This window comes from Colobus angolensis, unplaced genomic scaffold (assembly GCF_000951035.1).
Source record: "Colobus angolensis palliatus isolate OR3802 unplaced genomic scaffold, Cang.pa_1.0 Scaffold214, whole genome shotgun sequence".
In the NCBI taxonomy this organism is placed as follows: domain Eukaryota; kingdom Metazoa; phylum Chordata; class Mammalia; order Primates; family Cercopithecidae; genus Colobus; species Colobus angolensis.
In genome coordinates this window covers 4,870,949-4,888,885 of record NW_012115311.1, presented here as the reverse complement: position 1 = coordinate 4,888,885, position 17,937 = coordinate 4,870,949, and the positions used below count along the sequence as shown (strand labels likewise).

At 35.9% G+C, this 17,937-nt stretch overlaps 2 protein-coding genes across 2 annotated transcripts in view; one reads left to right on the top strand and one right to left on the bottom strand.

Moving 5' to 3' along the window:
* The window catches only part of SUPT20H (suppressor of Ty 20 homolog (S. cerevisiae)), a 41,655-nt gene that overhangs the window by 14,325 nt on the left and 9,393 nt on the right, over positions 1 to 17,937 (bottom strand). The window contains exons 7-17 of the mRNA XM_011943011.1: positions 17,759 to 17,812; positions 11,015 to 11,154; positions 9,325 to 9,481; positions 9,175 to 9,231; positions 6,712 to 6,783; positions 5,085 to 5,242; positions 3,712 to 3,738; positions 3,134 to 3,166; positions 2,260 to 2,377; positions 1,287 to 1,389; positions 983 to 1,141 (exon numbers count right to left, since the gene is read on the bottom strand). Of these exons, the coding sequence (XP_011798401.1) occupies positions 983 to 1,141; positions 1,287 to 1,389; positions 2,260 to 2,377; positions 3,134 to 3,166; positions 3,712 to 3,738; positions 5,085 to 5,242; positions 6,712 to 6,783; positions 9,175 to 9,231; positions 9,325 to 9,481; positions 11,015 to 11,154; positions 17,759 to 17,812 (1,078 nt within the window). The remainder of the gene's footprint in view (positions 1 to 982; positions 1,142 to 1,286; positions 1,390 to 2,259; positions 2,378 to 3,133; positions 3,167 to 3,711; positions 3,739 to 5,084; positions 5,243 to 6,711; positions 6,784 to 9,174; positions 9,232 to 9,324; positions 9,482 to 11,014; positions 11,155 to 17,758; positions 17,813 to 17,937) is intronic.
* Positions 7,065 to 8,915, top strand: LOC105512554 (60S ribosomal protein L29-like). Its single transcript, XM_011943035.1, has 2 exons — positions 7,065 to 7,114; positions 8,417 to 8,915. Exons 1-2 carry the CDS (start codon positions 7,065 to 7,067, stop codon positions 8,913 to 8,915), a joined length of 549 nt encoding a protein of 182 aa, XP_011798425.1.

Below are 17,937 nucleotides of genomic sequence, written 5' to 3'. Positions count from 1 at the left end.
GAAAGGAAAGAAATGTGAATGTCCAGAAGCTGTCACTCAACCCTTACTTAAAGTAACAACTGTGTGCAGTAGATTACCATAATTCATACCCACAACATAAGAAGTGTGAATAAGACTTTCAGAAAATTTATATATTTTTCTTTGTGCAAAACAAGAAGGCAGAAAAATTACACCTTTTGAGCTATCAAGATGAAGATGTTTATATCTAATGCGAAGACCACCCTATCACTGTGCAGTGTACTAAAACTTTCAGCATAGATTAGCTATCTACAAAAAATCTAAAAAACTGGAATGACTTTTTCCCCCCAATTGGTACTTTCAGATATTTACTAATTTGAAGAAATTCTCCCAAACTAATGCTAGCATTCTTGTATAACTCTTCTTGATGTTAAAAAAAAAAGTATTCAGTAGTAAAAATTACATTTCAGTATCTTCAGAATAATGCTTTATGATCATCATCACATTTTAGTAACTGACAACAATTTATAAAAGAGTGTAGGAGTGTTTTTGAAATATTGTTTTTCAGTTTATTGTATCACCACCTTGGAACTAGTCGACTTCTTACATATACACAAAGATAGGACCTGCAGCAACAACTCTTATGACATTTTTTTCATATCAGCCACACAATCTACATAAATATGTAAAATGATCCTAGGGTACACTGGAATAAAAAATATTTTGAAATCTTATTGCCACATGTAACTACCAGGTTATTTTTTTAAGGAGATGTGTAGGTTGTAAGTCTATAAGAAAGGTATACGCGAATGCATACATAGATACAGAAAAACAAGTACAGTTACAGTAGAGACATAATACATACAATCAACAAGAGCTCTGCCTGAAGCTTCTAGCAACTTATACATTTTGGGTACACAGTACATTCAGATATCACTACTTCACAAGTTGAAAAAAGCTGTCTTAAGAAACACTAATGCAAAAGCTTATGAAGATTTAATGAAGAATTTAAGTTATGACTCACTTTGTGATGAGCTGGCAGGTGATAGGGCAGCTGGAGAAAGCATGCTAACTTGATTGAGATCCACAGATGATTTCCGAGGAATACTTGATGGCTTTGAAGAAGGAGGAGGAGTTGGAGATTTGAGAAAGCTGCTTGTCTGTTGTGGTGTAAAATAGTTACCTAGAAGAACATAAAAGTTATTTCCTAAATTTATAATTCAAATTCTGTGAACTGTAGAAATTAAAATGGGGCAAAGTTTTAAAAAGAGATTAGGACTCTATAATGTTTGTTATTCTAGACTGCAAAAAACTAAGAAATGTAATACCTGAGGAACTATTTCCTGAGCTTGAGGGCAGTTTGATTGGTGGGGGTCGATGTTTTACGCCCTTCCCCAATACTGAAGACTGAACTGACACGGTTTCAGTTTGCTAAAAGACAGTGACATTAAGCATACTTGTTAAAATTAATCCTGCTATAAACCCCAGATGAAATGTATATTTAACTTCATAGTTTATTAAATAAAATTAGTACTGCTATAAATCCCAGATTTTTAACTCTGCAAAGTGCTCTCAGTGGTTACAGATTGAATACTGTATGTATTACAGAGAAAATTTCACAAGACCCATGAAATATATATTACAGTACACATAAAGAATGAGGAAAAGATTTCTGAGTAATAGGGTGGGAAGAGAGAGTTTTAGGGAGAAAGAGGAGTAAGATGAAAGCAAAGTTTCCACCCTTCCATACCTATCTATTAAAGGAAAATAATAGCTGTTGAAGCCAAATGACTAGAACACAGGTGTTCATTATAATTTTCCTTTTATCTTTGTGTACATTTAAAAATTATGTCATAAAGAAATTTTAAAAAAAGGTAAAAGTAAAAACAAAACTAAACAATACTGCTGCTCCTCAAAAAATGATTCTTTTTTTTTTTTTTTTAGATGGATTCTCGCTCGATTGCCCAGGCTGGAGTGCAGTGGTCCTCTCTCGGCTCACTGCAACCTCCACCTCTGGGGTTCAAGAGATTCCCCTGTCTCAGCTTCCCGAGTGGCTGGGATTACAGGTGTGCGCCACCACGCCCAGCTAATTTTTGTATTTTCAGTAGATACAGGGTTTCACCATATTGGTCAGGCTGGTCTTGAACTCCCGACCTCAGGTGATCCACCCACCTTGGCCTCCCAAAGTGTTGGGATTACAGGCATGAGCCACTGTGCCCAGCCTCAAAAAATGATTCTTAACATTTCTCAGATTACTTGTGAAACAACTGGGCACAAAGAAGTAACATTAACGAAACACACTTCTGTTTCTTTCCCTGGAGAAACCTGACTCAGACTGGCTGAGCCACTGGAGCTGTGTGACATCTTGACCGGACATTTGGCTTCATTCTGGACTAATTCTTGGTACTGATTGACTACCCTAAAATATCAGGAGAAAACAGGTAAAGATTAGATAACCTGTTTTAAACACGAATTTATTTTATAGGAAATAATGACTATTAATGGCAAAAAGAAAGTTCTATCAATATAAAAATTAAAATTAGGCGATTTATCTTTGTGTTAAAAGTACATATATTTAAACTGTTCAATGACAAATTGTCCAAAACATTTTGCTAAATAACAATCTAAAGATATACTTTCAATATCTTATTTCTAATACAGAAATTGCAGGGATTACTTAAGTAATAAGCAGCCAAAGAAAATATTCAACTCCTTTCTTAGATTCTGATTAAAGTACTATCTAGAAATCATCTTCCTTAGCTACACTAGATATGTCTAAGTTTTCTTCTTTAAAACAAAACTATATTTTGAACATTTTTTTTGTTTTCTTAATTCTATGAAAAAAAAATCCTAGGTATTATAAATATTGGAAAAATGCATTTAAGTCCCCCCAAAATCTCATCCCATGAAAAACCATTCTTAATAGTTTGGCGTATCACAAGCTTTCATTTTTCTAGGATCAATAAGATTTTAAAGTTGGAAAAGACCTTAGAGGTTTTACTGTCCAATGCCCTAATTTTACAACAGAGGCCCATAAATATTAAACAGTGTAAATATGGTTAATAGCATAACCAAAATCAATGTTTTTAACTCCTAGTAAAGTATTCTCTATCCTATAAGGGTGAAAAATTTTTCATATCCACCCTGACCAAAATAGAGATGCAAATATTTTTACCTCTCGGCATCGGTCTTTGATCCAATAACGAACCTAAAATGTTTAAGGAAAAAAAGGGAGAGAAAAGTATTAGCTAAGAGTTGTCTTAAGAAGCCTTGGGATTACTTTTGAAATCTTCCATGTTTTAGTCACAATAATATAAACTGGTATTAAATCTACCAAGATATGGAAACAAAATTTTTTAATGCATTTACACATATGAAACAATGACGAAGTTTTGCATGCATTATGAAACAATGTGAATAATTTGGTTGACTTAATCAAGGGATATTTCTTTTGGCACAAAATTTATTTATTAAAACATAATCTGGGCTGAAAGTTACCAAGTGCTACATACCCTTACAACTATTGACCCTAAAGCAAAATCACTGAACTACCATGCGGAAAGGTCTTTGGCCTTCCTCTCACTTTAACCTGTGATTTTAGAATTAAATGTCTACATAACAGATCCTTAGAATATATTTCAAACAAGGTATACATATTTATCACCGATTCAAATAAAATATCTTTAGCAAGTCTTTTGAGTTTGATATTTATGTAATTTCTTAACAGATTAAAATAGTTTATTTTTTAATTACCAATTTGAATGATCATCTGCGGAGGAGCTGAAATATAAAACGTAAAAAAAAGCTTAGTTAATGCAGCTCAAACTTTAACTTCATAGTTTATTCAATAAAGTATTTCATGAGTACGGAAGAATGACTGGAAAATAATAAATCATGCAGCTACTCTGATGCAAAGGTAAAAAATTCAATTCTCTTCTGACAGGAAGAGAATTAGTCATTTGGCAAATTAGTCATTTGGCTCTATAGACCAATTTTTTCACAAAAGAACATGTATCACCCTTGTGTTCTACAAAAATAAGTTAATAAATTAAAAATGGCCAATATATGTTGTCTTTAAGTTGAAGATTTTTTAAAATATAAGTAATCAATATTGGGTACTATATTCACTACCTGGGTGATGGGATCAGTAGAAACCCACACCTTAGTATCATACAATATACCTCTGTAACAAACCTGCACACATAACCCCTATAGCTAAAATAAAAATAAAGAAAAAAAAAAAGGCTTCCTCAGAAATGCATGCTGAGGATTCAGAAATAAACTGTTATGATGTCTATAACTTAAAAAAAAGAAGAAGAAAATGCATGTAATCAAAACATCTGATCCTTTTACAACAATAAAAACTGGTCATGTGAAAAAAGAAGCTGAGGATTCCCTGTTATTTCCTTTCATTGACTTTTACCTGAATGTTGGTGGGGTTGCTCTTTAAAATCCACCTTTCTACTGTAGATTCAATTAGTATTTTGTGTAAGTAAAGGCTTTACAATTAACATAGACCTGGCCCCCATCCTTTTCTGCTGAGCTTTTTTCTTTTTTTCAAAACAGCATCAGTTTGATTAAAAAAACCAAACATAGTAAAACAAAATAAAACTAAACACTGACAGTACCAAATATATGTAGTTCAAGATCATCTATATTTTTATGTATTAATATGTAGGGTCAATAACTACAATAAGCATTGAGTCTGTGTCCTTACACGCAGTGCCAAAATACCAAGCATCTTTTTACATTTATAGTAAACTTGCTTCCTATTTAAACACACTATTGCCCAAACACTTCATGTTCACAGGTTAAAGTCCTAAGTGCCGTAAATTATATAAAGAAGGATATCACAGGAACAGCTTTCAAAACAAGCATAAAAATAATTATACCATAGTTTTTTTTTGCTATTTAATAACTCTTGAGCAACATGGTAACTATGACTTAAGTTTACTTAGGTCTACTAATAAGTTATTAGATCTACTAATAAGTTTACTTAGGTCTAACTAATAAGTGAGTTCCCAAAGAGAAATTTTTATTCATTAATGGTTCATCAGTAGTTACTAGATAAATTCTTGGTGCCTTGTTTTTTTTTTTTTCAGTTACTTGTATTTAACAGAACTCACTGTGATGGAGAAATCTGGCTGTCACTTTCTTCATCTGCTTTACATGGCTGTATTTTACCATAGTAAAGTGGGTCTCCAAGTGACTGCAAGATGGTCAGCTTTGTTTTCTGATACTGAGTACCAGTTTCACATTCAAATACATAATCATCTTTTACATCCTGAAAAACACATAGCACCTCAAGTAAATACCTTCACAAGTAGGCAGGTATTAAGAATTAGTAAAAATTAGGAATAAATGATACAGTAACATGTATCTGACGATAGGAAGATAAATGGTACTTAGGCTAAAAGATGTTTAAGTCTGCCTACCAGAATAAAGCACAGCATGGCTCTTTTCCTAAAAACTATATGGGCACTCAGCATGCATTTAATAAAGCATTAACATATACTATGAAGTATGAACTTATATGTAACAATATGAATACATCATTAAACACATTATTACACATATTAATATACATATTGGAAATAGTAACAATGAACATTAAACACTGTTCTCAGCACTCTACAGGGACTGCCTCAAGTAAGCTTCATCATATTTTTATGGTTGGCACTGTTATTATCTCCATATTAGAAGTCAGGGAATTAAGCAGAGGTTAAATGAATTGCCTAGGGTCACACAGGGAGTTAGCAGTCTGTCCCTAAGCTAGCACCCCTGATCCTCATGCTGCCGTGCCTGTTTATGCTCAGGAGGGCAGTACAGGATTATTTTTTTTTTACATGGTACTCTCGGAAGGAGAATTCTGATGGCATGTTTAACCAAGCTTAATATGGCAGAATTTCAGACTAGACATATGAATTGCAGATATGAAATAATATTAAAAGGACAAAACTTTCAAAAGCAGATCTGTTTCTATTTACCATTTGTCTGCTTTTGCTATCACACACACAAAACATCTCTCATCATTTCACTCCTAGGGTTCACCTAATTTAAATATTACACCTATTTCTCTCTTTTTAAGATGTTATTATTCCAATTAGGAAACTTACAAAAAGGTATCCTTAGAAGAATTAATTTGAAACAAAACAAATCAGAACTACCAATATGCAAACCAAAAGTAAAAAAGAAGTTCTTCATTAAAATTGCTCTTTAAGGCCAGGTGCAGTGGCTCATGCCTGTAATCCCAGCACTTTGGGAGGCCAAGGTGGGCGGATCACCTGAGATCGGGGGTTTGAGACCAGCCTGGCCAACATGGTGAAACCCCATCTCTACTAAAAATACAAAAATTAGCCAGGTATGGTGGCGGGTGCCTGTAATCCCAGGAACTCAGGAGGCTGAGGCAGGAGAACTGCATGAACCCGGGAAGTGGAGGAGGTTGCAGTGAGCCATGATCGCACCACTGCACTCCAGTCTGGGCGATAAGCGCCAAACTCCATCTCAAAAAAATAAAATAAAATAAATAAAAATAAAATAAATTTAAAAATAAAAAATTGCTGTTTAGAATGCAAAGCATACTTTGATAAACAAAATAGTTGTTTCTTCTTGCAATAAACTAAACTCCCAGAAAGTAATTTAAAAAAGAAAAAAGGTCCCAAACTAATGGCAATTGCACTTTATGTTTAATAAATTCAGAGGCCAGATTAGAAATGGCATAATTAGAAACAGAGATAGGCAATGATTACTTACATGAGCTGGCCAGACTGTTGGCTGTGAGTCATCAGATTTGATAGACTTTTCCACTTTAGCATATTTCTCCACCTAAACAATCAAATTAAGAAATACCACATAAAATAGAATCTGTATCAGATAAAATTGAATCAGTACTCTGATCAAAGAGCAGAAACTAAGTAACTCGACAATACAATATACTTGTTAGCGCAAGAATTCTTAAATAACCAGTACCAACTACTTACGCTTAAGTAGTTTAAAAGTCTTCTGATGTGTATAAAACAACTTTAATAAAACCAAACTAATTAAATGTTAATAAACATAGCTGCTTTTCTAGACAGTGCCTCTTCATTTTTTTGTCATAAGCTGCTATGTTTTTTCCTTTAGAGTTTTCGTTCAGGAAAACTGGAATGTCAGAGAGGTAAGGATCAGGATCTTTTCCTTTTGGCAGGGCTTTTCTTGAAATAAGAGCTGTCACGTAACAGTGGCAACAAAACTAAGGGAGACTATGGAAGGTAAAATATTAAAGCTGATCAAATTTTTTGAACCTTTTCCACTTTCTAGTCAGACTTGACCATATATTCTGTACATGTCCTAGGTATCTGTGTGAGTCAAATGTTATTATCTTACTGGCAACCACGATCTTAAGAGTAATTTAGACTTACCTGGGGCACCTATTAAAAATACAGATTTTCATGTCTGTCCTTAGAAATTCTAAGTACGCAGATCTTGAGTAGGGCTTGAAATCTCTTATGTTTAACTGATATCCTAGGTGATTCTTCTGATTGAGCTAGACTGAGAAGCTTTGAGGACAACTGCTACTCAATGTGTGGTCCATGGACCCCAGCATCACATAACCTAGGAGCTTGTGAGAATTGCATCTTATGCCTCAGACCAGACTTGCTGAGTAGCAATCTACAATTTAACAAGCTCTCCAGGTGATTCGTAAGGACATTAAAGTATGGGAAGTACTCCAGCCTGTCCTCCAAAGCTAAACTCCACCCTTTAGTATTTACACTGAAATTCTATCCTTAGGCCATGTTCCTTAAAGAACTGCGCATAAGTTACCAACAGATAATATGGCTTACTTCCTTGAGTTGTATATACAGTCTACAGCTGTTCTGGCTTTGGGCTTAGAATACTCTCTTTTTTTAAAATCAGAAATAGTAAGAATAATGCATGTGCTATATAGCATGGAAAGGGTGCAACAGAAGAACAAACCTGAAAATAAAGAGTGAATATAAAAAAGAACAGAGTAGAAAGAAAAATATAGAATCACTCATCAAAATATCCCTTTTCTGTCTTCAAGCATTCATATTCATGTATATTATGGATCAATAAAGAATACAACCCAATGTTCCTAATCTTGGTTACTTCTCTAGTATTATTAATCTTTATTTTATTTCTTAAATAGTATTATTAATCTTCAAATTTAACTACTTCGAAGAAAACAAGCACTATTAGGAAATTTTGATGAAATATTATGAAAACAAGAGAGATTTCACATGATTATGTAATATACACTCTATTTTTCCACATTTTAAAATTGTTTTGTTTACTATTCCTGCTCCAAACACAACTATATTAAGGGGTTGTTTTTTCAACTTAATGTGAAAAAAGAACAATACACAGCTTCTAAAAATCATTTTTCACTGTTTTTTGAAATAAATCATACTGTTTTTAAAAAAAGAGTATGAGCGCCCCTTTCTCTTTCCGGTTCTAGGCGCTTCGGGAGCCACAGCTTAAGGTGCAGACATGGCAAGTCCAAGAACCACACCACGCACAACCAGTCCCGAAAATGGCACAGAAATGACATCAAGAAACCCCGATCACAAAGATACGAATCTCTTAAGGGGGTAGACCCCAAGTTCCTGAGGAACATGCGCTTTGCCAAGAGGCACAACAAGAAGGGCCTAAAGAAGATGCAGGCCAACAGTGTCAAGGTCATGAGTGCATGTGCCGAGGCTATCAAGGCCCTTGTAAAGCCCAAGGAGGTTAAGCCCAAGATCCCAAAGGGTGTCAGCCGCAAGCTCGATCGACTTGCCTACATTGCCCACCCCAAGCTTGGGAAGCATGCTCATGCTCGCATTGCCAAGGGGCTCCGGCTCTGCCCACCAAAGGCCAAGGCCAATAATCAAACCAAGGCCCAGGCTGCAGCTCCAGCTTCAATTCCAGCTCAGGCTCCCAAAGGTGCCCAGACCCCTACAAAGGCTACAGAGTAGGTATCGCTGTCTGCCAACGTGAGGACAGAAGGACTGGTGCAACCCCCCACCCCCACCTCCGGGCTGCCGTGTACATGGGACTGGGGTCCTCCTGTGCTATCTGTACAAATAAACCTGAGGCAGGAAAAAAAAAAAAAGAGTATGATCTAAATCACTTTGTTTTTAAAAAGTTTTTTGTTGTTGTTTTCTCAAGGTATAAGCAAACAAACGGTAAAACTTAGAAACTATATGAAAAAAAGTAATTCATGAACCGACTTACATCTACTTCAGAAGGTATGGCCAAATTACAGGGACTCCGTTTCCACATATCTACACACTGAAAAGTTAAAAACAATATAAATATACAGAAAATGCTAAATAAGACAGGTTTTTGGGCATAATAAGCTTCATTTAAAAAATATATACTTACATTTCCTGCTTTAGAAATTTTGAGGTCATAATGCTGACCTGCTTTTCTTTCCTTTCTTTTTTGTAAGAAATCAAGTAACCTCAGCTGAGGAGGAGGTGGACAATGAGACAGATCTTGCTGCCGATTCAGAGAGGATCTGGAATACCTCTTGAAACACCTGAAACGTTAAGAAATTTGAACTAAATGGCACTAATAAAAGAAACTCGTAATATACGTGAGTTGAAACTAGTCACTGCTGAGTATGTACAAATCATGTTTATAGAACACTGCCACATGCCAAGCACAATCCTAGGACCTACGACCAGGTGAAATAAAAATGAGTAAGAAACAAAATTCCCATCACCACAGAGCTATTAAGTCCAGAGGGGAAGGAGACATTCACAAGTAAACAGATAAAATAATTTCAGATTTCAGATACCAAGAAGCACTAAGATAAAAAACAGAGTACTGTGGAGAATACGGGATAAGGAGGGCAACACTAGGGCAGGGAAGTGGGAAAGGGAGGGGAGGAAAAGAGCCTGAAAAAATGACATGTGAGCTGAGACAGGAATGATGAGAAGGAACTAGCTATGGAAAGATGAAGGTGAAGGGGATAATTTCCAGTTTCGGGTACAGGCATATAAGACTCTGGAAGTTCCCACCTCATCCTAACAAGTAAAAAGCTAAATAAACAGAAAAATTAACGATTCTTCTTAGATCCATCAAAGAGATGTGGTCACAAGACAAACCACTGCCCCAAACTTGGAGAAACCAATAACGCAGACCATCATGGCTTGCTGAAGCAGAAACCCATTAGCACAAACCTCTTCAGGAACCAGTGCCAGGGTAGGGAACCTCAAGTATAACTGATGAACTACTGGAGGCCACTGTGGACGTGTTTGAGAGATGCAAAACTCCAGGGGGATCTAGTCACTGGGAGCCCCCACACTTTTGGGGGTTTTATCTCCAGGAGCTCAAAGAGGTTCTCACAGTGACTACTGGGGAAAAATTCCCTCATGTTTCCCATTGAGGGTGGGGAAAAGAAAATATTCTGAAAGATCAGGGAATGAGTATTTGAAGAGACATTTTTAAAGGATGCCAAGGGAGGAATAGCTTGGTTTGTTTCAAAAACACAAGGTAGGTGTGCCTAGATTCAGTTTATAACTAACTGACTTCTACTATGACCATATTTTCTCAAATCTTGAAATTACAAAATCTTTCCTTAAAAATAGGATTAACAACAATTAAATCAGTCATTCGTTATTAGGAAAATAATGAAAAAATTATTCTTTCTGTTCATATTTGATCTCAGCCTCTTTACCTTTTTGGAAAACAGACTATAAACTTAGAAAAAGTTTATTCTTTAGAAGACTGCAGAAAATGCATCAGTTCAATCTGAAGCACAGAGCATTAAAAAATAATAATGCTATACAAAAAAATATAAAATAAGACCATTAAAAATCCTATTTAAAAAAAAAAAAATCAGAGGCTAGTGTAGTTGGTCATGCTTCCCAGCTGTTTGGGAAGCCAAAATGGGAGGATCACTTGAAGCCAAGAGTTCAAGACTAGCCTGGGCAACAAAGAGAGACCCCATCTCTACCCTTCTCCACCAAAATCAAAGCAACCATACACTGGAGGGAAAAGATACTATAAATAGCAAAATTTACAGCTACTTGTGTCTTTTGGTTCACCCTTCCACAAAGACAATTACCGTTTCATTGGGCGAGTGTTCATCTTTTGCTTGTTATAGAGCAGTCTGTTTGCAGTGCAGGTGACTGCTATAGAAGGATCAAGACAGAGTGGTTCAGCTGTAGCTAGGATGAGCTGGCTCTCAAGCAGAAGTTTGTCTTCCTGAAATGTGTAAGAGCATATGTCAATACCAGATTTAAGATTTTCAAATATGTAATCATACATAGCTTAATTTAGAAATATTCCCTGGAATTCTGCTAAGAACTACAGTAAAACACAGTATTTCAGGTGCCAATGTTAGTGTGCATGCAAATGTTTAGAAACTAGACAGCATAAAGAAACTTCTAATGGAAATTCAATGCAGGTATATCTCGTTTTATTGTGGTTCACAAATATTGCACTTTTTACATATTGAAGGTCTGTGGCAATTTTGCACTGAGCAAGGCTATCAGCGCCATTTTCCCAAGAGCACACTTATTTTGTGTCTGTGTCACATTTTGGTACTTCTTTCTGTATCTCAAACTTTTTCATTATTATTAAATCTATTATGGTGATCTGTGATACTCAATGTGTACTTAATCAAGAAATGATGTATGTTCTCTGACAGCTTCACCAATCCACCACTCCCCAGTGTGGGATCTCCCCTGTCTTTCTCCTTCTTCTCAGGACTCCTTACCCCTAGAAACATTATAATATTTAAATTAGGCAAAAAATGGCCTCTTAGTGTTCAAGTGAAAGGAAGAGTCACACATCTCTCATTTTAAATCCAAAGCTAGAAATGATTAAGCTTAGTGAGAAAGGCCTATAAACAGCTACAACAGGCTGAAAGCTAGGCCTCTTGTACCAGTTAGCCAAGTTGTGAATGTAAAGGAAAAGTTCATAAAGGAAATTAAAAGCACTACTCCAGTGAATATCCATAACAGATAAAAAAGCAAAACAGCCTTATTGCTGATACGGAGAAAGTTTAAATGGTCTGGATAGAAGATCAAACTAGTTGCAACATTTCCTTAAACTAAAGCCTAATCCAGAGCAAATCCCAATTCTCTTCAATTCTATGATGTGAGAGAGGTGAGGAAGCTGCAGAAGAAAAGTCTGAAGCAGAAAACTGGTTCATGAGGCTTAAGAGTAGAAGCTGTCTCGGTAACACAAAAGTGCAAGGTGATGCAGCAAGTGCTGATATATAAACTGCAACAAGTTATGCAGAAGATCTAAGATAACTCATGAAGGTGGTTAAACAACAGGTTTTCAAATTAAATGAGACAGCCTGATACCAGAAGAATATGCCATTCAGAACTTTCATAGCTAGAGAGAAGTCAATGTCTGGCTTCAAAGCTTCAAAGGACAGGCTGACTCTCTTGTTGGGGGTTAATGCAGCTGGTGACTTGAAGCTGAAGCCAATGCTTATTTGACCATTCTGAAAATCCTAGAATCCTTAAGAATTACTACTCTATCGGTGCTCTATAAATGGAACAATAAAGCCTGGATGACAGCACATCTGTTTACCACACGGTTTACTGAGTATTTTAAGGCCACTACAGAGACCCACTGTTCAGAAAAAAAAAAGATTCTTTCGAAAATACTACTGCTCATTAACAATGGCCTTGTCACCCAAGAGCTCTGATGAAGACATACAAGGGGATTAATGTTTTCATAGCTGCCAACACAATATCCATTCTGCAGCCTATGGATCAAGGAGTAACTTCGACTTTTAAGTTTTAATATTTAAAAAATACATTTCGTAAGGTTTTAGCTGCCATAGATAGTGATTCCTCTGATGGATCTGGGCAAAGTAAATTAAAAACTTTCTGGAAAGGATTTGCCATTGTAGATGTCACGAAGAACATGCATGATTCATGGGAGGAGGTCAAAATAGAAACATTAATATGAGTTTGGGAGAAGTTTATTCCAACCTTCATGGATGACTCTGAGGGGTTCAAGACTTCAGGACAAGAAGTCACTGCAGTTGTGGTGTTATCAAGAGAACTACAATTAGAAGTAGAGAGCCTGAAGATGTGACTGAATTGCTACAATCTCATGATCAAACTTGAATGGATGAGTTGCTTCTTATGGGTGACCATAGAAAGAGTTTTTTTTTTTTTTTTTTTGGAGTCTCGCTCTGTCACCCAGCACCCAGCCTAGAGTGTAATGGTGCAGTTCACTGCAACCTCTGCTGCTGGGTTCAAGCAATTCTCCTGCCTGAGCCTTCCGAGTAGCTGGGATTACAGGTACCCACCACCATGCCCAGCTAATTTTTGTATTTTTAGCAGAGACAGAGTTTCACCATATTGGCCAGGCTGGTCTCGAACTCCTGACCTCGTGATCTGTCTGCTTTGGCCTCCCAAAGTGCTGGATTATAGGCATGAGTCACTGCACCCCGCAAAAGTGGTTTCTTGAGATAGAATCTATTCCTGGCTGTGAACATTGTTGAAATGACAACATAATATTTAGACTATTACATAAACTTAGTTGATAACACAGCAGTGGCAGGGTTTTAGAGGACTGACCTCAATTCTGAAAGATGTTCTACTGTAGGGTAAAACTGCATCACATGCTATAGAGAACTCTTTCATGAAAGAAATAATCAATGGGGCAAACTTCACTGTTGTCTTTTAAAAAACTGCCATTGCCATCCCAATCTGTCAGATCCTGATCTGTCAGCAGTCATTAATATCCAGGCAATACCTTCCACAAGCAAAAAGATTATGACTCCCTGAAGGTTCAGAAGATCATTGGCATTTTTTAGCTATAAAGTATTTTTAAATTAATGTATATAAGTTGTTTTTTTAAACATAATGCTATGGCAGCCGTAAGAGTCTATAGTAGACTCCTGAACAACATGAATTTGAACTATGCAGTCCATTTACACAGGAGTTTTTTTCTTTTCTTTTTTTTGAGACAGAGTCTTGCTCTGGAGTGCAGTGGTGTGATCTCAGCTCACCGCAACCTCCGCCTCCTAGGTTTAAGTGATTCTCCTGCCTCAGCCTCCTGAGTAGCTGGGACTACAAGCACACAACACCATGTCTGGCTAATTTTTGTATTTTTAGAGACGGGTTTTCACCGTGTTGGCCGGGATGGTCTCGATCTCTGGAAGTTGCCAAGAGAACTGGCAAGATGAACTTTTCCTCTTCCTCCTCCTCGGCCTACTCAATGTGAAGATGATGAGGATGAAGACTTTTAATATGATATACTTATTGAATAGTAAACAAATTTTCTCTTCTTATGGTTTTCTTAATGTTTTCTTTTCTCTAACAATTAATTGTAAAAATACAGAGCACAATACATATAACATACAAAATACATGTTAATCACCAGGTATGGTGGCTCACATCTGTAATCCCAGTACTTTGGGAGTCCCAGGCGGGCAGATCGCTTGAGCTCAGGAGTTCGAGATCAGCTTGGGTAACATGGTGAAATCCTGTCTCTATCAAAAATAAAAATAATTCTCTGGGCATGGTGGCATGCACCTATAGTCCCAGCTACTCAGGAGGCTGAGGTGGGAGGGTCACTTGAGCCTGAGAGGCAGAGGCTGCAGTGAGCTGAGACTGTGCCAATGCACTGCAACCTGAGTTACAACCTGACTCCGTCTCAAAAACAAAACAAAACAAAACAAAACAACAAAATCCAGTAAGGCTTTCCAGTCAACAGGCTATTAGTAGTTAAGTATTAGAAGAGGAGTGAGAAGTTATACATGGGTTTTTGACTGCATAAATAACCTCTGTGTCGTTCAAGGTCAACTATATAGTGTAAATGTAATCTTTTTATACATGAGGAAACCAAAAAGTCCATGTGACTTGCTTTATTGCAGTATTTGCTTTACTGCAGTGCTCTGGAATCGAACCCACAATAACTCCAAGGTATGCCTATAATTTGTAGAGTATGGAATGGTCAGATTGTAAGAGTGGCTACTCATTAATTCAAGAAAGTCTTTGAGCACCTATGATGTGTTAGGCACCTTTACAGGAGTTGGGGATAAAGTAGTGAGCAAAACAAAATATTCTGCTCTCATAAAACCTATAGGGTCATAAAGGGTTATGGCCTTTTTTAGTAACTGTGAAGTAATAGTCCCATCCTATACTCAACTATATTACAAGAATAAAAATGACTCTGCTAATATTAAGTGAACTCTATATACCCAATTCCAAAGTACATACAGGCTCTTTACTGTTATCACCTAATGTACTTTACTGAATCCTATTACTTTGCTTAACCTCTGAAATATCTTGATAGCTAAGGCTATTTTTTAAAGTGAATCAATTAATAATATTGTTAAATAATAATTTATTAGAATTAACCAATTGCTTTCGCATGAACTAGATCTGGCTGGTTTCTTCCTCGTTGTGTTACTTAAGAGTTTATTTTATTCACTGAATTCCTATAAACTGCTAGTTGTAACTAGCGGCTTGATTTAATATGGGCTCCTTTTTTTTTTTTTTGGACAAGAGTTCTTTATTGGTGCTATTACCACTGTTGTATAATGTCTCTTGCATCAAACCGAGAGGTACACAATAATTAACTGTTCCATCTCCAATCAGTGGGTTTAATCAGATTGCTACATTACAAAATTTCCCATTAACCTATCATCTAATAGTTTTCACATCCAAGAATTACTGTTATCTAGATTCATTACTTCATTAAGACTTTAAAACTTTTATTTTTCAAAAGTCTATCATTTCTTTTGCACCTATTAGCTGGAAATTTTCCTAAGAATTTTCCCTCACTTACTTGGCTGCCTAAAATACAGTTCATAACAAGAAGGGCAGAATAAATACTATATTCTCTCCTTTATCAATCCTCAGAGTAAGAAACTGATGCCCTAGCAAACTCTGATGGTAACCAATGAGTTTTTCTGTTGTCTAATATTCTTTTGATTGCTTTTAATCTTTTTGCAGATGACAACATTATAGCCCAAACCAAAACACAATACTTGGTAGTTATTGATGAACTGAAGCTTATTTTATAATCGCATGTCACAGAAAGGATAACTACCATTACTGATATTTTCTTTTGACTTAGTAATTATTCCTCACTATAGTCACAGACAACTGAACACTTTTTGGAGTAGGCATCTCATATACAAGGGGTCTTTAAAAGTTTATGAAAAATGAATATTAAGAAAAAACTATACATAGGTTTCAAAACTTTTTGCACCAAAATAAATATGTACTAAGCTGTTATAATATGTCTGAACAGAACCTAGTTTGAAACACTAAGAAAGATAAGACATCAGTTTGAAAACAGCATCTACCAGAGCAACATGAATCCTGCTAAAACTGAAGCAAGAACAAACATCAAATTGATGGTGAAGCCTGAATGGAAGAATCATGAAATCACTGACACTTTTTGAAAAGTTTATGGGAAGAATGCCTCAAAGAAAGCAGCAGTTTACAAATGGGTAATTTGTTTTAAGAATGGACAAGACTATGTTGAAGATGAAGCCTGCAGCAGCAGATCATCCACATCAATTTACGAGGAAAAAATTCATTTCGTTTGTAACCTAATTGAAGAGGACCAATGATTAACAGCAGAAACAAAAGCCAACACTATAGGCATCTCAACTGGTTCAGCTTGAACAATTTTGACAGAAACTTTCCACTCGATGGGTGCCAAAACCACTGCATCCAGATAAGCTGAAAAAGCAAAGTTTTCAATGGAAATGTTCAACAAGTAGGACCAAGATACTAAAGCATTCTTTCCAGTATAATACTGAAGATAATAAAGCACAATTAAGGCAATGGCTACCAAGAGGCAGAAGTGGTTCAGTCAAAGCAAAAGCAGACAGGTGAAGAGCAAAGATCATGGAAACAGTTTTCTGGGATGCTCAAGACATTTTGCTTGTTGACTTTCTGTAGGAACAAAGAATGATAACGTGCTTATTATGAGTGTTTTGAGAAAGTTAGCCAAAGCTTCAGCAGAAAAATGCCTGGGAAAGCTTCACCAGAGTCGTTCTGCACCACAATGCCTCTGCTCATTCCTCTCATCAAAAAAGATAAATTTTGTAAGAGTTTTGATGGGAAACCATTAGGTATCCACCTTACAGTCCAGATTTGGCTCTTTCCGACTTCTTGTTTCCTAATCTTAAAAAAAAAAAAAGTTTAAAAAGTACCCATTTTTCTTCAGTTAATAATGTAAAACTGATTGCATTGATATGGTTCAGTTCCCAGGACCCTCACTTCTTTAGGGGTGGACTAAATAAATAAATGGTTGGTATCATTTACAAGCATCTTGAACTTAATGGAGCTTATATTGAGAAAAGTTTATATTTTTTATCTTTTAATCCCAGTTTTCCACAAACTTTCTGAAGTCCCCTCATATATCACTGAGCCAGAACTGGAGGGTTAACTGGTTATTCTCAGGGTTATGTAAGAGAGTTCCTCTCATTTCAAGACAACCAGTATAAATGGCAAAGAAAGATAGGTTAGGCTGGGTTAGAAACTTGAATTATTTTTTTTAAAAAAAAAACAGTATCTATTTGTAGTCAAGGTAAAAACATTTTTCTTCTATTTGAGAGGGGATAAAGAACTAAGTTTTATCTCATTGAGCATATTAGGCCAGCTTCACCCTAAAATGATCTTAGGCAACTTGAGGGATTACTACATGTATAAAGAGACCCTTAACTTCCAGATCTCATAAAGAAATACCAGCTTTTCACATAAAACATTAAACTTAATTATTGAATAAAAATAAGCAGAAAATCACTTTTGCTTAATGATAAGTTTTTTTCATCCTGTATTTTGCCTGTTTGAGATTAAAAAACAAAACAACTAACCTGGGTCCATTTATGGTTATCACTTGTTATTGAATGTACATCACAAATTAAAGTCTAGAAGAAATAAACATTTAAAAAACTCATTAATCTATGCACAAACATATGAAGACATTTCGATAAATGAAACTCCCAACTAAAATCTAAAATAGCATATCTTTTTTTTTTTTTATTTTTTTTAT

Coding starts and splice junctions, on each gene's coding strand:
- LOC105512554 (XM_011943035.1), top strand. CDS start 7,065: ATGTTTTTTCCTTTAGAGTTTTCGTTCAGGAAAACTGGAATGTCAGAG. Junction 7,115..8,416: donor AAAACTGGAATGTCAGAGAG/GTAAGGATCAGG, acceptor TTCCGGTTCTAG/GCGCTTCGGGAGCCACAGCT.